Source organism: Pristiophorus japonicus, chromosome 30 (genome assembly GCF_044704955.1).
Source record: "Pristiophorus japonicus isolate sPriJap1 chromosome 30, sPriJap1.hap1, whole genome shotgun sequence".
Lineage (NCBI taxonomy): Eukaryota > Metazoa > Chordata > Chondrichthyes > Pristiophoridae > Pristiophorus > Pristiophorus japonicus.
The window spans coordinates 10,523,944-10,546,424 of NC_092006.1; the positions used below are offsets into that span (position 1 = coordinate 10,523,944).

General features: G+C 51.9%; 2 protein-coding genes across 3 annotated transcripts in view; one reads left to right on the top strand and one right to left on the bottom strand.

Annotated features, from left to right (window-relative positions):
* The window catches only part of LOC139240209 (zinc finger and BTB domain-containing protein 7B-like), a 156,557-nt gene extending 148,433 nt beyond the window's left edge, over window positions 1–8,124 (top strand). Inside the window, exon 3 of the transcript XR_011588695.1 lies at window positions 7,792–8,124. The gene's annotated coding sequence lies outside the window, so the exon portion shown is untranslated. The remainder of the gene's footprint in view (window positions 1–7,791) is intronic.
* Window positions 8,125–11,204: 3,080 nt separating this feature from the next.
* The window catches only part of dcst2 (DC-STAMP domain containing 2), a 70,592-nt gene continuing 59,315 nt past the window's right edge, over window positions 11,205–22,481 (bottom strand). For both annotated transcript variants that reach the window (XM_070868672.1, XM_070868673.1), the window contains exon 16: window positions 11,205–11,729. In XM_070868672.1, the coding sequence (XP_070724773.1) occupies window positions 11,360–11,729 (370 nt within the window). In that variant the 3' untranslated portion in view covers window positions 11,205–11,359. The remainder of the gene's footprint in view (window positions 11,730–22,481) is intronic.

A 22,481-nucleotide genomic window follows, 5' to 3' on the forward strand; every position in this document is an offset into this window, starting at 1 on the left:
AAGGCAGGAGAGATTAAGAGACAAAAGGGACGATGGTGTAATCTCTCCTGCCTCCCACCCTATCTCAGGAATCCTGCGTTAGATCCTCCCCTCACCCCTGTCCCTGTCCCTGCACTTGCTTAAAACCCTGTTACATCTCTAACTTTTTCCAGTTCTAACGAAGGGTCATCGACCTGAAACGTTAACTCTGTTTCTCTCTCCACAGATGCTGCCTGACCTGTTGAGTGCTTTCAGCGTTTTCTGTTTATATCTCCTCTCTCTCTGACTTGCCTGCTCTTCCTATACACATTCCCCGCTGTTCCCTGTGCTCTCCCTCTCCCCTTTGGTCTGTCTTGCTTTGGGCATTAGCTGTAAACTCCTTCCCTTCCCAGGCACCAAGTCTTTACCCCCCTTTCCAAAATGATCTCCCTTTCCCACCATCGCTTAGTCACTGGGCCCCCCCTGCAGGCAGCTGTTGATTGAGGCCCAGCTCCCCAATTCAAGGCAAAGCAAGGGCTTTGCGTTTGAACCACAGATTTCTGGGCGGAGGTTTCGACGAAAGTAAATAATAATCTCGGTTTAACTGCACCGTAAAACATTGCGTTTAGAGGCAGCTCAGGTTCCACAGCCTGCCGGTCTGTGGTTCATTTATTGTTGGGTCGGGCCCAGCAGAAAGTCTTGCATCACTTAAGCGCGTAGCATGGAGTCTGGGCGGGGGTCCATATACGTCGACTGTACAGCACAGAAACTGCCGCTCAGCCCAACCTGTCCATGCTGCTCTTTAAGCCTGGTTTAACTTGCAACTTGTGAGGAGTGGAATAGTGAGGCAAACATAACAAGACCCTCCAACATGCAGAACTGGTGACATAAATAGTCACTTTTCCTCGATGTCTATATAAATATATATTTTTTTTAAGATATTTTATCTACTCACTACCTATTAAATTTAAAAGCATTTTTTGCATTTACAATTCGGCCTCACTGTTCCGTGCCGGTGTTTATGCTCCACACCAGCCCCCTCCCACCCCTCTCCGTCTCCCCCCACCCCTCTCCGTCTCTCCCCCCCCCCCCCCCCGCATCCCCATATCCTTTTTCCCTCGTGTTTATCCAGATTCCCTTTAAATGCCTCGATACTATTCGCCTCGACCCCTCCCTGTGGCAGCGAGTTCCACATTCTCACCGCTCTCTGGGTAAAGCAGTTTCTCCTGAATTCCCCGTTGGATTTATTAGTGACTGTCTGATATTGATGGTTCCTAGTTCTGGTCTCCCCCACAAGTGCAAACAGCACGACATCTACTCTATCGAACCTTTCCTAATTTTAAAGACCCCCCCAGCAGGTCACCCCTCAGGTTCCTGCCTTGTCTACAGAAACGAGCCTCGGTGTGTTCAGTCGCTGAACCCTGTCCCCATTAATCCCCATCCGTGTATCTCGAATTGCTTATGCTCACGGATCGGAGTGTGCTGATTTAAGATGCTTGCAACAGCCCTTTCCAAACCTCCAGGCCCAGGAAAATTCACAACGGGACAAACAAACTTGCGCGAAATATCAGGGGGAGGTACAACTGAGCTGTCTGGGCTTCAAGGTCCAGACTGCCAGTGCAATGGGCCGTTTCACCTCCCTCACTCAAAAGGCCTCTAATGTCTATTCTGCTGCGGTTTTCTGTCCCTGCCACTAGATGGCACCAGAGCAGTCATAGAAACAGCCCATTTTTTGCACGATAGCCAGCAAAGTGAAAAGTCTAGCCCTATATAGAAAATAGGTGCAGGAGTAGACCATTCAGCCCTTCGAGCCTGCACCACCATTCAATAAGATCATGGCTGATCATTCACCTCAGTACCCCTTTCCTGCTTTCTCTCCATACCCCTTGATCCCTTTAGCCTTAAGGGCCATATCTAACTCCCTCTTGAATATATCTAACAAACTGGCCTCAACAACTCTCTGCGGTAGAGAATTCCACAGGTTAACAATTCTCTGAGTGAAGAAGTTTCTGCTCATCTCAGTCCTAAATGGCTTACCCCTTATCCTTAGACTGTGATCCCTGGTTCTGGACTTCCCCAACATCGGGAACATTCTTCCTGCATCTAACCTGTCAAGTCCCATCAGAATTTTATATGTTTCTATGAGATCCCCTCTCATTCTTCTAAACGCCAATGAATACAGACCCAGTTTTTCTTATGTCAGTCCTGCCATCCTGGGAATCAGTCTCGTGAACCTTTGCTGCACTCCCTCAATAGCAAGAACGTCCTTCCTCAGGTTAGGAGATCATATCTCAACACAATATTCCAGGTGTGCCTCACCAAGGCCCTGTACAACTGCAGTAAGATCTCCCTGCTCCTATACTCAAATCCCTTAGCTATGAAGGCAGGCCATTTGGCCCCTCGAGCCTGCACCGCCATTCAAGATGATCATGGCTGATCCTCTATCTCAATGCCATATTCCCACTTTCTCCTCATACCCCTTGATGCCTTTTGTGTCTAGAAATCTATCTCCGTCTTAAATATATTCAGTCACGCGCAACACTTTTTCAGATACAAATTGAGTTTTAAGAGTTTCCTTCAGTTTACGCACTCCTGATTTGCAAAGGGCCCTTGTGGGATTTTTGGGGCATACTCTGGGAGCAACGCGTGCTTTAAGAGTGGAGGCTATTTGTGCCCAGGGATGAGGGAGATGGGTTAAGAGGTTCCCCCCCCCGGCCTACACTGGCTGCTGCTTTCTATGTTGAGATATCGCACCGCGTTGTGCCTTTTCTGATGTGGGGCTGAGCTGGGATCAGCCCTGGCTCAGCATCGCTGAGTATCCACTCGCCTCCAAGTCAGAAGGTCGTGGGTTCGAGCTCCGCTCCAGAGACTCAAGCTCAACATGCAAGCCGACACTCCTGGAGCGCATGGACCGAGGGAGCGCCGCACTGTCGGATGAGGCGTTAAACCCAGGCGTCCTCCCAATATCATCATAGGCAGTCCCTCGAAATGAGGGAGACTTGCTTCCACGCCAAAAAGGGATGAGTTCACAGGTGTTTCAATGAAGGACCTAATATTCCAGATCCCGAACTACATCCTGAAGGGTGGAAGATGCCTGTGGGTGGATTTTTTTAACGTGGGGTGACCGTTGCACACCAGCCACCACACGGGCTTGACAGAGCGAGGTCTTGGTCCAGGGGCAAGGGTTAACCAGGACGACTGGAGACCAGCTCTGCTGCACGGGCCCAGTGCGCCCACATATCGCAGTGACATCACAATAACCAATCCCACGGCCACTATTTCGAAGACGAGCAAGGGGGAGGGAGGGGTGGGGCGGGGGGAGTTCTGACCAGTATTTATCCCTCGACCAACATCACTAAAACAAGATGATCTGCTCGTGATCTCATTGCTGTTTGTGGGAGCTTGCAGTGCGCAAGTACTCGCTACGAAACATGTATTTTAGAACAGACCCTAACCCGACTCTGGGGTCAGTAGAGACACAAACTACAGGGGACCGTGCATCAGAATAAACGGGTCGTGCAGAGCAAATTGCAGCTTACAGGGAACAATTACCACAGGCACTTTCACAATGCAGCGAGGAATACTAAAATGTGGGGCAGAAGGGTATCATAGTAGTTACAGCACCGAAACAGGCCATTCGGCCCAACTGCTCCATGCCAGTGTACATACTAAATAGGAGTAGGCCATACGGCCCTTCGAGCCTGCTCCGCCATTTAATAAGATCATGGCTGATCTGATCATGGACTCAGCTCCACTTCCCCGCCCGCTCCCCATAACCCCTTATCGGTTAAGAAACTGTCTATCGCTGCCTTAAATTTATTCAATGTCCCAACTTCCACAGCTCTCTGAGGCAGCGAATTCCACAGATTTACAACCTTCAGAGAAGAAATTCCTCCTCATCTCAGTTTTAAATGGGCGGCCCCTTATTCTAAGATTATGCCCCCTAGTTCTAGTCTCCCCCATCAGTGGAAACATCCTCTCTGCATCCACCTTGTCGAGCCCCCCTCATAATCTTATCTCTTTCGATACGATCACCTCTCATTCTTCTGAATGCTGCACAGAAGTGTCCTCCCACTGGTGGTCTTCTCACCCCATCAGCATTTCGTTCGATTCCTTTCCTCCTCCTCATGTACCTATCCAGCTTCCCCTTAAATTCGCCTCGACCGCTCCCTGCGCTCACCAGTTTCACATTCTCGCACACAAGCGAAACGCCGTGGACGCTGGAAATCCGAAGTACTCCAAGTCGGGCAGCATCTGTGGCGAGAGAGAGAGACACACAGAGTTGGCGTTTCAGGTGCTTAAGCTTTCGTCAGAGAAGAGCATCGACCTGAAACGATGAGGCTGTTTCTCTCTCTCTCTCTCTCCACAGCACTTCAGGCATGTTCTGTTTTCATTCCACGTTCCAACCACCCGGTGGGTTTAAGACACTGATGGGAGCAGTGTTGCTGTAATCGGGAGGATGGGTGGCTCCCGGGAATGGGACGCCACTTCACACCGCCATCGTCTTGCTGGGATGGGACAGGGAAGGACAAGTAGATGGGTTAAGGCTTCTTGGGTTTGATGCTGAAAGTTTCCCCGACGACCTCAACGCGCCAGTATCTGCGTATCCCAGAAGTAACCAGAACAAAAACTAGTGCTTATTATTATTTCATCTTGTCCATAAATTGCGTCTTTTTAAAAAAGAGTAAGCTCCAGACAGGCTTTTAGTGTCCATAAACGGGTTGTATGGCAACTCTGAATTAATGTCCCCGAGGAAATCTGCACACTTCCCTTTGGCCTTTTCAATTTTTTTTTTTAAAGAGTACAAGGCCCTGATGATGCCCTAAGATGTTTTCAAATCCCTTACGTGGCCCTCGCCCCTCTCTCTATCTCCGTAACCTCCTCCAGCCCCTGCACCCCTCCCTATCTCCGTAACCTCCTCCAGCCCCTACACCCCTCCCTATCTCCGTAACCTCTTCCAGCCTCTACACCCCTCCCTATTTCTGTAACCTCCTCCAGCCCCTACACCCCTCCCTATCTCCGTAACCTCCTCCAGCCCCTACACCCCTCCCTATCTCCGTAACCTCCTCCAGCCCCTACACCCCTCCCTATCTCCGTAACCTCCTCCAGCCCCTACACCCCTCCCTATCTCCGTAACCTCCTCCAGCCCCTACACCCCTCCCTATCTCCGTAACCTCCTCCAGCCCCTACACCCCTCCCTATCTCCGTAACCTCCTCCAGCCCCGACACTCCTCCCTATCTCTGTAACCTCCTCCAGCCCCGACACCCCTCCCTATCTCTGTAACCTCCTCCAGCCCCGACACCCCTCCCTATCTCTGTAACCTCCTCCAGCCCCTACACCCCTCCGAGATCTCTGCGCATCTCCAATTCTGGCCCCTTGAAATTGCACACAATTGTTGATTTGATTTTTACAAACCCTGGAGAATTATCTCCAGTTGTTCCAGTGGGCAGCTCGCACCCACTCCAGGAGTAAGTGTATTCTGATTTACCCTACCATCACTAAAATATGTAGTTACTGACATCGGTTGGTTCTCTTTGTAAACTCCTCTGGCCACTCATCCGGTTCTGAACTGGTCAGTGAAGGGTCTCTGGGCGGCTAAATGAGTAATTTCAACAAACGTAAAGTAAATGGGTCGTAAAAATTCACAATAAAAACTTGCATTATACAGGGACCCAGTTATTTGCACTGTTTCTGGCTGATTGGCTCTGCATTATCACATGGCCTGATTGCTGATTGGTCCCCTTGGAGGATAAGCCACACCCAGAAGTTTCTCTGGAGTTGTGTGATTGGAACCGCCCGGCCGAAGTTCTGAATGACTTTGCAAAGCGCAATTCGAGCCATTCTGACTTCAGAACTCCCCTGCAAGCAGTCACCAAGAGGATAAAGCAGAAGCCTCCGAAATCCCTGACCCCCGAGCCCAAGTGCATGCCTCCCCACAGCATCTTTACTGTCGTAAAACCTCCCACGGCGCTTCACAGGGGCGTAAATAAGACCACGGTTGGCATAGAGACAGGTTGGTCAGAGGTTTGAAGGAGGGGAGAGAGCGAGGGGAAGTTTCGGATGGGGAGTTGCAGAGCTTAGGCCAAACGCAACTGAAGTCGGATATCTGGTCGCTGTTTTAAAACATGCATTTCTGTGGGCCGTACGGCGTTGGGCTTGTTTGCTTTTGCACTTTCACGCTGCACAGAAGGTGGCGCGTTCTGTTTAAAATTCCTGGCCAGGCGGCCGTTCGTTTTTTGTCGCGTTTCCCCCCCCCTTTGTGATCGCATAGTGGATGAATCTTGCCATTCACAGAGTTTCATCTCAGAGCATGTTCTGCACACAGCCCTGCCTCTTATTAAACTGGTAGCTTGAAAAGACACAACACCAATCATTTGCAGCAATTGTAACTTTGACAGCACTTTGAATACTTTAAGGATGTAAGGAAGAGCTTTTTTGTTTGTTGCTTAAACTGACGGACTTGCGAATAATTCCTGTCCCTTGTTGCACTTTGGGGGGCCTGGTGCAACACAGGTTGTTGGAAACTGTCCACTCTGATGGGCAATCGCACAGCCGAGAGCGTATATATGTATATAAGAATAAGGTATGATCCTGGGCCCAATATTTATCCCTTAACCAATGTCACTAAAACAGATGATCTGGGTCATTATCACATTGCTGTTTGTGGGAGCTTGCTGTGTGCAAATTGGTTGCCGCGTTGCTATATAAAGTGCAAGCCTTTCCTTCTGAAGTCCAGGCTCCCAAATTCTGTCCTCGAAATACTGCGCGCTTTTCAAGAGGGTGGAGTTTCGATGCGGGTTCCAAAGTCTGGATTTTGTGGACGTTTGCGTGCGAACTAGTGGCGGTGGGGCACCGAATCACTGGACAAGGGGCAGAATTTCCTGGTCCTGCGCCCCGGGGCTATTGGGTCGCCCGGGAACAGCACGGACAGGAAAATCGGGGCGGGAAGGAGGCACAATGGAGCCCGCCCCGTTATCTCTTTCCCCCACCCCACCATGGAATCATGAGTACTATACCGCGGTTTGCTATCGGTGAATCCATGGAGGACCTTGCAATGGAAAAATATGGATTACACATATCATGTTGGCATTCTTAATCTCCAGACGAGTCCCCCGCCATACGTCATCATCATAGGCAGTCCCTCGGAATCGAGGAAGACTTGCTTCCACTCTAAAAGTGAGCTCTCAGGTGACTGAACAGTCCAATACGGGAATTACAGTCTCTGTCGCAGGTGAGGCAGACAGTGGTTGGAGGAAAGGGTGGGCGGGACTGGTTTGCCGCACGTTCCTTCCGCTGCCTGCGCTTGGTTTCTGCATGCTGTCGGTGACGAGACTCGAGGTGCTCAGCGCCCTCCCGGATGCTCTTCCTCCACTTAGGGCAGTCTTGGGCCAGGGACTCCCAGGTGTTGGTGGGGATGTTGCACTTTATCGAGGGCGTCCTTGAAACGTTTCCTCTGCCCACCTGGGGGCTCGCTTGCCGTGCAGGAGTTCCCGAGTGGAGCGCTTGCTTTGGGAGTCTCGTGTCGGACATGCGGACAATGTGGCCCGCCCAACGGAGCTGGTCGAGTGTGGTCAGTGCTTCGATGCTGGGGATGTAATTGGCTCTCCAGTCCTGTGTTAAAAAAAAAAAAAAAAAAATATGTTGAGTCACGGATTCGGGAAGAGGGAGCGGTCATGCCTCGAAACAAGTTGAGCGTGGGGCGGCTTATCACAGCCACCAGTTTGAGTCTGGAAGCTCAACATTGTGGCTCTTGCACTAGCTGTCCCACGGCGTAATGATTAGCACATAGCCTTGTTGCACTTTAATAGTTCTCTCTCTGTCTCTCTCTCTAGCCTACGTATCTGGTTCGAAGAGGTGATCCTCCAACGCGCACCTTAAATGTGTTTTCTTGTTTACCCCGGGGGTATGGTGAGGGTCTCGGCTTTGTAAACTTTACACGGGTGGGGTACAACGAGACATTCCTATCGGTTTATTTTGTTCCTCTTGGAAAAGATATTTAATTCTACCTTAGTTTTTAAAAAGATGAGGTTCTTGTGTTTTTAAATAAAGAATGCACTTGTTTGCAATGCAAGAAAATTTATCCCTTTTTTTTCCCCTCTCCTGATGGCTGTAAATGTTTTAAAAGAATGTGCCTTAATATGGTGATCTGTTCAATATCTGATGGGAGTGGAATAAATTTTGATTTATTGATCTTGCGTTCGACTTTCACGAGAGTCTGTGGTTATTTCCCCGCAGCGGGTCATTGGTGTGTGTGCGTGTTTTAGATAAGAACATAAATAGGAACAGGAGTCGGCCATACGGCCCCTCGAGTCTGCTCCGCCATTTAATACGATCATGGCTGATCCGATCATGGACTCAGCTCCACTTCCCCGCCCGCTCCCCATAACCCCTCATCCCCTGATCGGTTAAGAAACTGTCTATCTCTGTCTTAAATATATTCAATGTCCCGGCTTCCACAGCTCTCTGAGGCAACGAATTCCACAGATTTACAACCCTCTGAGAAGAAATTTCTCCTCATCTCAATTTTAAATGGGTGGCCCCTTATTCTAAGACCATGCCCCCTAGTTCTAGTCTCCCCCATGAGTGGAAACATCCTCTCTGCATCCACCTTGTCAAGCCCCCTCATAATCTTATACGTTTCGATAAGATCACCTCTCATTCTTCTGAATTCCAATGAGTACTCAACCTTTCCTCAGAAGTCAACCCTCTCATCTCCAGAATCAACCGAGTGAACCTTCTCTGAACAGCCTTTAAAGCAAGTATATCCTTTCGTAAAAATGCAAACCAAAACTGTATGTTTTCTGCCTCACAGCTAAGATTTTACCGAGAATTGTCAGCACAGAAACTGGCCATTTGGCCCAACTGGACCATGTTTATGCGCCCGTGCTTCACATGAGCCTTCTGCCATTCCTACTTCACCTGGCCCTATCACCATATCCTATGTTCCTTTCTCCCTCATTTATGTTTTACTCATTCACGGGATGTGGTTGTCACGAGCAAGGGCCAGCATTTATTGGCCTGTCCCTAACTGCGTTCAAACAGGCGCCGTCGAGGTAGTGAAGGTCTTAACGCAGTGGTAGTAGTTTGGTACCACCGAGTGGCCATGTCAGAGGCCAGTGAACCACATTGCTGTGGGTCTGGAGTCACAAGAGGCCAGAGTGGGTAAGTGCGGTAGATTTGCACTTCTCGCTCGCCTGCCATTTCCCCATCTCTCCACCACCCCACCCCTCCCACCCTCAAACCCCCATCTATATTAATGGACTCCACAAAGTCCCTGGGCGGCCGAGCGCAGAAACAGACTTCACACTGCTCCTTGGCCCCTGCATATCATCCCCGTCCCCCATATCCACCCCAAACACCTCAGGGCTGGGTAAGAGAACCATACACCAATCAAGAAAGCTTCCCCCGCCCCCCCGAATTCCCGGCTTCGATCGCCGCTTTGCAACAGCTCTTCGATTACCTTCTTCGGTCTGCTTTCCACCAGTCTCTTTTTTAAATTAATTCACGGGATGTGGATATCGCTGGCAATCCGTTAATTGCCCCTGGAGAAGGTGGTGTGGTGAGCCGCCGCCTTGAACCGCTGCAGTCCCGTGTGGTGAAGGTGCTCCCACAGGGCTGTTAGGGAGGGAGTTCCAGGATTGTGACCCAGCGATGATGAAGGAACGGCCGATATATTTCCCAGTCGGGATGATGTGTGTGACTGGGAGGGGAACGTGGAGGGGGTGGTGTTCCCATGCGCCTGCTGCCCTTGTCCTTCCAGGCGGTGGAGGTCGCCGGTTTGAGAGGGGCTGCCGAAGGAGCACCTCTGCCCAATGCATCTCCACTGGAACCTGGGAGTCTCGTGGCTGCTTGTTCACGTGCTCGCCGTTCTTCCGTACACAGTCAAATACTCTTCATCGTGTCAGCAGTGGCTCAGAGGGTAGCACACTCTCTTGCTTTCGAGTCCCACTCCAGAGACTTGAGCCAAAATTCCAGGCCCACACTCCCAATGCAGTACTGAGGAAGCGCCGCACGGTCGGAGGGGCAGTACTGAGGGAGCGCCACACGGTCAGGGGGCGGTACTGAGGGAGCGCTGCACTGCGCTGTCGGAGGAACAGTACTGAGGGAGCGCCGCACTGTCGGAGGGGCGGTACTGAGGGAGCGCTGCACTGCGCTGTCGGAGGAACAGTACTGAGGGAGCGCCGCACTGTCGGAGGGGCAGTACTGAGGGAGCGCTGCACTGCGCTGTCGGAGGAACAGTACTGAGGGAGCGCCGCACTGTCGGAGGGGCGGTACTGAGGGAGCGCCGCATTGTTGGAGGGGTAATGCTGAGGGAGCGCCGCACTGTCGGGGAGGCAGTACTGAGGGAGCATTGGAGGGGCGGTATTGAGGGAGCGCCTCATTTTCGGATGGGCAGTACTGAGGGAGCCCCGCACTGTCGGAGGGGCGGTACTGAGGGAGCGCGGTACTGTGAGCGCCACACTGTCGGAGGGGCGGTACTGAGGGAGCGCCGCACTGTCGGAGGGGCAGTACTGAGGGAGCGCCGCATTGTCGGAGGGGCAGTACTGAGGGAGCGCCGCACTGTCGGAGAGGCAGTACTGAGGGAGGGGTGGTACTGAGGGAGCACCGCACTGTCGGAGAGGCTGTACTAAGGAAGCGCTGCACTGTCGGAGGGGCAGTACTGAGGGAGCGCCGCACTGTCGGAGGGGCAGTACTGAGGGAGCGCCGCACTGTCGGAGGGGGCGTTACTGAGGGAGCGCCACACTGTCGGAGGGGCAGTACTGAGGGAGCGCCGCACTGTCGGAGGGGCGGTACTGAGGGAGCCCTGCACTGTCGGAGGGGCGGTACTGAGGGAGCCCCGCACTGTCGGAGGGGCGGTACTGAGGGAGCACCGCACTGTCGGAGGGGCGGTACTGAGGGAGCGCCGCACTGTCGGAGGGGCGGTACTGAGGGAGCGCCGCACTGTCGGAGGGGCAGTACTTCCTGGGTGATACTCTCGCCCTCCCACCGTTGTACCACCGGCCGACCACACTGGGACTCACAAAGAACATTTGGCTGAGGTGGGCTCGGGAAGAATGTCACGTAGGAGCCGGGACCCTCGGTAAGTGGGGGCGGGAGGTGGGGGGGGGGGGAGCGGGAGAAGCGTTTTTTTAAAAAAAAGGTGGGAAGGAAATAATTCATTTGAAATTAGTGCTGATATAAATGAGTCGTCATGGAAAGATAGTGTGTTAATTCAAAAAAAATATTTATTCAGTTTGGGCATGCATTGTCTAATAAGACATTTTAACATTTTACAGACAGTCTTTCGCCCGTCCTGTTGCAAGTTTTGTAAAATTAGGAATAGGGTACAAAGATTCTCGTGTGCCCCTCTCTTTTTTTTTATCCCCCCTTCTCCGAAACGTATCTGCGAGTGTAATGACATTAATGTGACTCTCTGTCCTGTTCTTCGCCTGCTAACAGCCTGAGGTCGGACATCATCAGCTCCCAGCCGTCGTCCATGTTGGTGTAGGTCTCGTCCGTTTGCGCCTGTGAGGAGGCAGTGGTGACGCTGGGGGAGAGGGTGCCCTTGTCCTCGCCGATCCCCCCCAGCAGCGCCCCCTCAGTGCCGCTGCTGCTGCCTGTCGCGGTGTGGGAGGGGCCCCTCACCTGCCCCAGCGGCTCCAGGTCCTCCACCCTGACGATGTCCCTGTTCCTCCTCTTCTCGATGAACTCGCTGGGGTCGTACGGCTCGTCTGACGTTGAGTCGCCCGCTGCTGACTTGTCCTGGTACGCGAAATCCAGCTCGCTTTCGCTGTGAGGGAGCAAACAGAAACAGCCAAATGTTCCGTTTTCTTCAAAGGCATTAAAAAAAAAACACTCTTGGCTACCCAGGCACGAGGGACATAAGAACATAAGAAATAGGAGCAGGAGTCGGCCATACGGCCCCTCGAGCCTGCTCCACCATTCAATACGATCATGGCTGATCCAATCATGGACTCAGCTCCACCTCCCTGCCCGCCCCCTTATCCCCTTATCGTTTAAGAAACTGTCTAACTCTGTCTTAAATTTATTCAATGTCCCAGCTTCCACAGCTCTCTGAGGCAGCGAATTCCACAGATCCACAACCCTCAGAGAAGAAATTTCTCCTCACCTCAGTTTTAAATGGGCGGCCCCTTATTCTAAGACCATGCCCCCTAGTTCTAGTCTCCCCCATCAGTGGAAACATCCTCTCTGCATCCACCTTGTCGAGCCCCCTCATACGTTTCGATAAGATCGCCTCTCATTCTTCTGAATTCCAATGAGTAGAGCCCCAACCTCCTCAACCTTTCCTCATAAGTCAACCCCCTCATCCCCAGAATCAACCGAGTGAACCTTCTCTGAACAGCCTCCAAAGCAAGTATATCCTTTCGTAAATATGAAAACTAAAACTGCACGCAGTACTCCAGGTGTGGCCTCACCAATACCCTGTATAACTGTAGCAAGACTTCCCTGCTTTTATACTCCATCCTCTTTGCAATAAAGGCCAAGATTCCATTGGCCTTCCTGATCATTTGCTGTACCTGCATACTATCCTTTTGTGTTTCATGCACAAGTACCCCCAGGTCCCGCTGTACTGCGGCACTTTGCAATCTTTCTCCATTTAAATAATAACTTGCTCTTTTTTCTGCCAAAGTGCATGACCTCACACTTTCCAACATTATACTCCATCTGCCAAATTTCTGCCCACTCATTTAGCCTGTCTAGGACCTCAGCGACAGGAATAGGAGGAGACCATTCAGCCCCTCTAGCCTGTTCCACCATTCAATTGGATCATGGGTGATTTGTGTCTCAACTCCCATCTACCCACCTTGGTTCCATAACCCTCAATACCCCTTCCCCATCATAAATCTATCCATCTTGGTATTTAAAGCTCCATTTGACCTCCAGCATCCACAGCTTTTTGGGGAGCAAGTTCCGGATTCCCACGGCCCTTTGTGTGAAGAAGTGCTCCCTGACATCGCTCCTGAACGGCCTGGCTCGAATTTTAAGGTGAGGCCCCCTTGTTCTGGACTCCCCCCTCCAGAGGAAACAGTTTCTCTCTGTGTCTCCACCCGATCGAATCCTTCAATCATCGTAAACACCTCGATCAGATCATGCCCTTAAATCTTCTACACTCGCGGAAACACAAATCTTACTGGAGAGACTGGAGAAGCTGGGATTGTTCTCCTGAGAGCAGAGACGGTTACGGGGAGATTCGATAGAGGGGTTCAAAAATATTAAGGGTTTTTGATCAAGTAGATAGGGAGGAACGATTCCCGGGGGCAGGAGGGTCGGTAACCAGAGGGACACAGGTTGATGATAATCGGCGATGGAACCAGCAGGGCAGATGGGGAGAATGTGTTTTGACGCAGCGAGTTGTTGTGATCGGGAACGCGCTGCCTGATAGGGTGATGGGAGCAGATTCGATCGTGACTTTCAAACGGGGGATTGGGTAAATACTGGAAGGGGAGAAATGTGCCGGGCTGTGGGGAAAGAGCAGGGGGGAGTGGGACTAAGATCATAAGAAATAGGAGCAGGAGTAGGCCATATGGCCCCTCGAGCCCCTCCACCATTCAATAAGATCATGGCTGATCATCGAACTTAACTCAACTTTCCCGCCCGATTCCCATATCCCTTCATTTCCCTCGAGTCCAAAAATCTATCGATCTCAGCCTTGAATATACTCAACGACTGAGCCTCCACAGCCCTCTGGGGCAGAGAATTCCAAAGATTCACCACCCTCCGAGTGAAGAAATTCCTCCTCATCTCAGTCCTAAATGGCCGACCCCTTATCGTGAGACTGTGTGACCCCTGGTTCTAGACTCCACAGCCCGGGGGGAACATCCTCCCTGCATCTACCCTGTCAATCCCCTTCAGAATGTTGTATGTTCCAATGAAATCGCGCCTCATTCTTCTAAACTCCAGAGAGTACAGGCCCAATCTACTCAATCTCTCCTCATAGTTCAGCCCTCTCATCTCAGGAATCATTCTAGTGAACCCTAGTTGCACCGCCCCCAAGGCAAGTATATCCTTCCTTAGATAATGAGGACCAATACTGCACACACTATTCCAGGTGTGGTCTCACCAAGGCCCTGTACAATTGTCGCAAGACTTCCTTACTCTTATACTCCAACTCCCTTGTAATAAAGGCCAACATGCCATTTGCCACCCTGATTGGATCACTCTTTCAAATAGCCGGCAAAGGCACGATGGACTGATTGGCCTCCGCTGTATGATTCCTGATCACCACCATCATCGTCATAGGCAGTCCCTCGAAGCGAGGATGACTAGCTTCCACGCCAAAAAAGGATGAGTGCACAGGTGTTTCAATGAAGGACCTAATATTCCAGATCCCGAACTACATCTTGAAGGGTGGAGGATGCCTGTGGGTGGATTTTTTTAATGTGGGGTGGCCGTTGCACACCAGCCACCACACGGGCTTGACAGAGCGAGGTCTTGGTCCAGTGGCAAGGGTTACCCAGGATGATTGGAGACCAGCTCTGCTGCACGGAGCTAGTGTGCACACACATCGCACAGTGTGGGCTGGGCCCGTGCTGCCCCTGGGCCCCCGAACTCACGCCTCCCCTGGGCCCCGCTCACATCCCTCCGCAGTCTCTCGCCGCTCCTGCTGTACTTGCCCACGCTCCAATCACCGAGCTGGACTCTTGATGACGTCACTCTTCGCTGCCGTCGCCCTCCTGCACCAGCTCGCACTGCACCCTGAAGTGGCTTCCACACTGCTCCCGGACTGCCGCTCCCCCCATGGCCCCGGCCCACGGAGCGACCCCTGGCACCACTACTCCAGCTGGAAAGGGCATGGGTGTGGACCTTGGTGAGATGGGAGTGGGCTGGACACTGACCCCTGATCAACGCTGTCCATCGGGGACCAGGCGTGACAGACGTCTGAGGAACCCAAATGTTGCTGGTGGGACCACATCACAATAACCAGTTGCCATCTTATCAGCACACACGCAAGATGGTGAATATACGTATCTTAAAAATTCATTCTCGGGATGCGTGCGTCGCTGACAAGGCCGGGATTTATTGCCCCTTGAGAAGGTGGGCTGAGCCACCGCCTTGAACCGCTGCAGTCCGTGTGGTGAAGGTGCTCCCACAGTGCTGTTAGGGAGGGAGTTCCAGGATTGTGACCCAGCGACAATGAAGGAACGGCCGATATATTTCCAAGTCGGGATGGTGCGTGACCCGGAGGGGAACGTGGAGGTGATGGTGTCCCCATGCGCCTGCTGCCCTCGTCCTTCTAGGCAGTAGAGGTCGCGGGTTTGGGAGGTGCTGCCAATGAAGTAATCCTAGCCATTGGGGCAACTAAAAAAGGTTACTTTCTGCAGAATATTGGTAATCCCAAATGAATTCCTTTAACCATTTAGCATTACTCAGAAATCAATGTCTTGCAGAACACACGAACCTAGAGGTCCAAATAACAGCCTCTCCTGATGGGATCGTCTTTGGTTTATCTGTGCAATTAGGCAACAACAATAACAACAACCTGCATTTATATAGCGCCTTTAACATTGTTAAACCATCCCAAGGTGCTTCACAGGAGTGATTTCAAACAAAATTTGACACCGAGCCACCTAAGGTAATACTAGGACAGGTAACCAAAAGCTGGTAGGGTCAAAGAGGTAGGTATTAAAGAGTGTCTTAAAGGAGGGGAGAGAGGCAGAGAGGTTTAGGGAGGGAGTTCCAGAGCTTGGGGCCCAGGCAGCTGAAGGCATGGCCACCGATGGTGAGGCGATGGAAATCGGGGGATGCTCAAGAGGGCAGAATTAGAGGAGTGCAGAGATCTCGGGATGGGGGGGGGGATGTGGGGCTGGAGGAGGTTACAGAGATAGGGAGGGGTGTAGGGGACTGGAGGAGGTTACAGAGATAGGGAGGGGTGTAGGGGCTGGAGGAGGTTACAGAGATAGGGAGGGGTGTAGGGGACTGGAGGAGGTTAGAGCTAGGGAGGGGTGTAGGGGACTGGAGGAGGTTACAGAGATAGGGAGGGGTGTAGGGGCTGGAGGAGGTTACAGAGATAGGGAGGGGTGTAGGGGCTGCAGGAGGTTACAGAGATAGGGAGGGGTGTAGGGGCTGGAGGAGGTTACAGAGATAGGGAGGGGTGTAGGGGCTGGAGTAGGTTACAGAGATAGGGAGGGGTGTAGGGGTTGGAGGTGGTTACAGAGATAGGGAGGAGGTTACAGAGATAGGGAGGGATGTAGAGGCTGGAGTAGGTGACAGAGATAGGGAGGGGTGTCAGGGCTGGAGGAGGTTACAGAGATAGGGAGGTTTGTAGGGCCATTGAGGGATTTGAAAACAAAGATGAGAATTCCAAAATTGGGGCATTGCTTAACCGGGTGTCAATGCAGGTCAGCGAGCACAGGGGCTGATGAGTGAGCGGGACTCGGTGCGAGTTAGGACACGGGTCAGCGAGCACAGGGGGTGATGGGTGAGTGGGATTCGGTGCGAGTTAGGACACGGGTCAGTGAGCACAGGGGGTGATGGGTGAGTGGGACTCGGTGCGAGTTAGGACACGGGGTGGCAGAGTTTTGAATGAGCTGGAGTTTATGGATGCAAAGCACACAATGGAATCTGTTTGACATTTCAGAGCAAGATTGGAGCACTATTCCCTCAGCCGACGTGAGTTTCAGAGACAGTGTTTGGGAAGCAAGTTGGGGTGTGGTGAAGACCTGCGATGTCCCCACTCTGCTTGGGGGTTCAGCTGGACACCAACCAATAGACTGGAGTTCGTGAGCATTCCTCCCTTACCACTCACACTAAAAGGGTCGCTTTCTAAGCCAGCGATATTAAGTCATCGGAGCAGGCCTCAGCACGCCCCTCCGACAGTGCGGCGCTCCCTCAGCGCCGCCCCTCCGACAGTGCGGCGTTCCCTCAGTACTGCCCCTCCGACAGTGCGGCTCCCTCAGTACTGCCCCTCCGACAGTGCGGCGCTCCCTCAGTACTGCCCCTCCGACAGTGCGGCTCCCTCAGTACTGCCCCTCCTACAGTGCGGCTCCCTCAGTACTGTCCCTCCGACAGTACGGCGCTCCCTCAGTACTGCCCCTCCGACAGTGCGGCGCTCCCTCAGTACTGCCCCTCCGACAGTGCGGCTCCCTTAGTACTGCCCCTCCGACAGTGCAGCGCTCCCTCAGTACTGCCCCTACTACAGCGCGGTGCTCTCTCAGTGCCGCCCCTCTGACAGTGCGGCACTCCCTCAGTACTGCCCCTCCGACAGTGCGGCGCTCCCTCAGTACTGCCCCTACTACAGCGCGGTGCTCTCTCAGTGCCGCCCCTCTGACAGTGCGGCACTCCCTCAGTACTGCCCCTCCGACAGTGCGGCGCTCTCTCAGTACCGTCCCACCGACAGCGCGATGCTCTCTCAGTACCGTCCCACCGACAGTGCGGTGCTCTCTCAGTACCATCCCACCGACAGTGCGGTGCTCTCTCAGTACCGTCCCACCGACAGGGCGATGCTCTCTCAGTACTGCCCCTCCGACAGCGCGGTGCTCTCTCAGTACCGTCCCACCGACAGCGCGATGCTCTCTCAGTACCGTCCCACCGACAGCGCGATGCTCTCTCAGTACTGCCCCTCCGACAGTGCGGTGCTCTCTCAGTACCGTCCCACCGACAGTGCGGTGCTCCCTCAGTACTGCCCCTCCGACAGCGCGGTGCTCTCTCAGTACCGTCCCACCGACAGTGCGGTGCTCTCTCAGTACCGTCCCACCGACAGTGCGGTGCTCTCTCAGTACCTCCCTTGCAAGAGGGCGGTGGCTGTGAAGAGAGCGACTGGATTGGCTGTCACCAAGGTCCAGGTCGGTGATTGGAGCGTGGGCAGGCACAGCAGGAGCGGCGAGGTCGGGGCGAAGGAGCGGCGAGAGATTGTAGAGGGACGTGATCGGAGGCCCGGGAGAGGCGAGGGCCCAGGGGCAGCACGGGCCCAGCCCACACTGTGCGATATGTGGGCGCACTGGGTCCGTGCAGCAGAGCTGGTCTCCAGGCGTCCTGGTTAACCCTTGCCCCTGGACCAAGACCTCGCTCTGTCAAGCCCCGTGTAGTGGCTGGTGTGCAACGGTCACCCCACGTTAAAAATATCCACCCACAGGCATCTTCCACCCTTCAGGATGGAGTTCGGGATCCGGAATATTAGGTCCTTCATTGAAACACCTGTGAACTTTTTTACGTGGAAGCAAGTCATCCTCGATTCGAGGGACTGCCTATGATGATGATGATTAAGTCATGTGAATAGAGGGGTCACACGGCATCGAATTGATGCCAAGGTTGAGATGTTGTTGGAGACATTGCAGAATGGCCGGGATTTTACCTGAGATTTTGCTATCTGTCAAACATGACAACTGTCATGTATGTAGACCATGTATACTAACTGTATCGTCACATAAGGTGTGCCACCAGAGGGCACTGCGGTGGGAGACGTGAGGGTAGGCACTTCACAGGAGCGTGAACTGGACAAAATTTGCCACATGAGATATTAGGACAGGTGACCAAAAGCTGGGTCAAAGAGGTCGGGTTTTAAAGAGCGTATTAAAGGAGGAGAGAGAGAGGCGGAGAGGGAGGGAGTTCCAGAGCTTGGGGCCCAGGCAGCTGAAGGCACGGCCACCGATGGTGGAGCGATGGAAACCTGAGTAAAACTGCCCGTTATGTAATTACATTGAATTGACAGCACAGTAACAGGCCATATTCAGCCCAACTGGTCCGTGTCGGAGTTCATGTTAAACAAATACATTGGTTCTGTCTTCATGGAGGAAGACACAAATAACCTTCCGGAAATATTAGGGGACCGAGGGTCTAGTGAGAAGGAGGAACTGAAGGAAATCCTTATTAAGCGGGAAATACATGGGATTGAAGGCCGATAAATCCCCGGGGCCTGATAGTATGCATCCCAGGAAGTAGCCCTAGATATAGTAGATTCTGGATCAGTTCCTATGGACTGGAGGATAGCTAATGTAACACCACTTTTTAAGAAAGGAGGGAGAGAGAAAATGGGTAATTATAGACTGGTTAGCCTGATATCATCAGTAGTAGGGAAAATGTTGGAATCAATTATTAAAGATGAAATAGCAGCGCATTTGGAAAGCAGTGACAGGATCGGTCCAAGTCAGCATGGATTTATGAAAGGGAAATCATGCTTGACAAATCTTCTAGAATTTTTTGAGGATGTAACTAGTAGAGTGGACAAGGGAGAACTAGTGGATGTGGTGTATTTGGACTTTCAAAAGGCTTTTGACAAGGTCCCACACAAGAGATTGGTGTGCAAAATCAAAGCACATGGTATTGGGGGTAATGTACTGACGTGGATAGAGAACTGGTTGGCAGACAGGAAGCAGAGAGTCGGGATAAACGGGTCCTTTTCAGAATGGCAGGCAGTGACTAGTGAGGTACCGCAGGGTTCAGTGCTGGGACACCAGCTATTTACAACATACATTAATGATTTGGATGAGGGAATTGAGTGTAATATCTCCAAGTTTGCAGATGACACTAAGCTGAGTGGCGATGTGAGCTGTGAGGAGGACGCGAGGAGGCTGCAGGGTGACTTGGACAGGTTAGGTGAGTGGGCAAATGCAGTATAATGTGGATAAATGTGAGGTTATCCACTTTGGTGACAAAAACACGAAGGCAGAATATTATCTGAATGGCGGCAGATTAGGAAAAGGGGAAGTGCAACGAGACCTGGGTGTCATGGTACATCAGTCATTGAAAGTTGGCATGCAGGTACAGCAGGCGGTGAAGAAGGCAAATGGTATGTTGGCCTTCATAGCGAGAGGATTTGAGTATAGGAGCAGGGAGGTCTTACTGCAGTTGTACAGGGCCTTGGTGAGACCTCACCTGGAATATTGTGTTCAGTTTTGGTCTCCTAATCTGAGGAAGGACGTTCTTGCTATTGAGGGAGTGCAGCGAAGGTTCACCAGGGATGGCAGGACTGACATATGAGGCGAGACTGGATCAACTGGCCCTGTATTCACTGGAGTTTAGAAGGATGAGAGGGGATCTCATAGAAACATATAAAATTCTGATGGGACTGGACAGGTTAGATGCAGGAAGAATGTTCCCGATGTTGGAGAAGTCCAGAACCAGGGGTCACAGTCTAAGGATAAGGGGTAAGCCATTTAGGACCGAGATGAGGAGAAACTTCTTCACTGAGAGTGGTGAACCTGTGGAATTCTCTACCACAGAAAGTTGTTGATGCCAGTTCATTGGATATATTCAAGAGGGAGTTAGATATGGCCCTTGGGGCTAAAGGGATCAAGGGGTATGGAGAGAAAGTGGGAAAGGGGTACTGAGGTGAATGATCAGCCATGATCTTATTGAATGGTGGTGCAGGCTCGAAGGGCCAATGGCCTACTCCTGCGCCTATTTTCTATGTTTCTATGTTTCATGCTCCATGCCAGCCTTCTTCATCTCAATCAGATCACCTTCTCTACGCTAGGCAATACAAGCAATCTCACAATTTAGTCCTTGGAGCCCTGGTAACATTCTGGTGGAGCTGTGCTGCGCTCTGTCCAAGTGAAATTATCCTTTCTAAGTAGCAGTGTCCAGAACTGTACTCCAGATGTGGTCGAACGACAGCTTTGTATAGGTGTAGCATAGAAACAGAGAAAATAGGTGCAGGAGTAAGCCATTCGGCCCTTCGAGCCTGCACCGCCCTTCAATAAGATCATGGCTGATCATTCACTTTAGTACCCTATTCCTGCTTTCTCTCCATACCCCTCGATCCCTTTAGCCGTAAGGGCCATATCTAACTCCCTCTTGAATATATCCAATGAACTGGCATCAACTCTCTGCGGCAGGGAATTCCACAGGTTAACAACTCTCTGAGTGAAGAAGTTTCTCCTCATCTCTGTCCTAAATGGTTTACCCCTTATCCTAAGACTGTGACCCCTGGTTCTGGACTTCCCCAACATCGGGAACATCCTTCCCGCATCTAACCTGTCCAATCCCGTCAGAATCTTAAAACGTTTCTATGAGATCACCTCTCATCCTTCTAAACTCCAGTGAATAAAGGCCCAGTTGATCCAGTCTCTCCTCATATGACAGTCCAGCCATCCCGGGAATCAGTCTGGTGAACTTTCGCTGCACTCCCTCAATAGCAAGAACATCCTTCCTCAGATTAGGAGACCAAAACTTCCTTTTCTATTCCAGCCCTCCAGTTATTATAGGCTAACATGGCCTCCTTCTGTCCTAACTCCCACCGAGTCCCGCTCACCCATCACCCCCTGTGCTCGCTGCCCCGTGTCCTAACTCACACCGAGTCCCGCTCACCCATCACCCCCTGTGCTCACTGCCCCGTGTCCTAACTCACACCGAGTCCCGCTCACCCATCGCCCCCTGTGCTCGCTGCCCCGTGTCCTAACTCGCACCGAGTCCCGCTCACCCATCACCCCCTGTGCTCACTGCCCCGTGTCCCAACTCACACCGAGTCCCGCTCACCCATCACCCCCTGTGCTCGCTGACCTACATTGGCTCCCGGTTAAGCAACGCCTCGATTTCAAAATTCTCAACCTCGTTTACAAATCCCTCCATGGCCCTCGCCCCTCCCTATCTCTGTAACCTCTTCCAGCCCCACAACTCCCCGAGATCTCTGCGCTCCTCTAATTCTGCCCTCTTGAGCATCCCTGATTATAATCGCTCCACCATCGGTGGCCATGCCTTCAGCTGCCTGGGCCCCAAGCTCTGGAACTCCCTCCCTAAACCTCTCCGCCTCTCTCTCCTCCTTTAAGACGTTCCTTAAAACCGACTGTAATGTTTGCACCTGTGAGGATGAACATAAAAACTTAAGAAATAAGAGCAGGAGTCGGCCATTCGGCCCCTCGAGCCTGCTCTGCCATTCAATAAGATCATGGCTGATCCGATCATGAACTCAGCTCCACTTCCCTGCCCGCCCCCTTATTCCCTTATCGGTTAAGAAACTGTCTGTTTCTGTCTTAAATATATTCACTGTCCTGGCTTCCACAGCTCTCTGAGGCAGCGAATTCCACAAATTTACAACCCACTGAGAGAAGAAATTCCTCCTCATCTCAGTTTTAAATGGGCAGCCCCTTATTCTAAGATCATGCCCTCTAGTTCTAGTCTCCCCCTATCAGTGGAAACATCCTCTCTGCATCCACCTTGTCAAGCCCCTTCATAATCTTATACGTTTCGATAAGATCACCTCTCATTCTGCTGAATTCCAATGAGTAGAGGCCCAACCTCCTCAACCTTTCCTCATAAGTCAACCCCCTCATCCCTGGAATCGACCCGAGTGAACCTTCTCTGAACTGCCTCCAAAGCAAGTATATCCTTTCGTAAATATGGAATCTGATAAGTCCTTACTATACAGTATAAATGCACACGAGGCCCATGCTTGAGAGAAGGTCAGTCTGTGACCTGTCCTTTATTCCTTAGCACTCAAGTGATTAAAGTGGGTGGAGCTTCCCCTTTTATACCTGAAGGTCCAGGTTAGGAGTGGCTCCCACAAGTTCACCACCTAGTGGTCATTGTTCTCACAGTGTACAACTTAGGTCAGATTATACATGGGTTACAATGCTGGTTGAATACA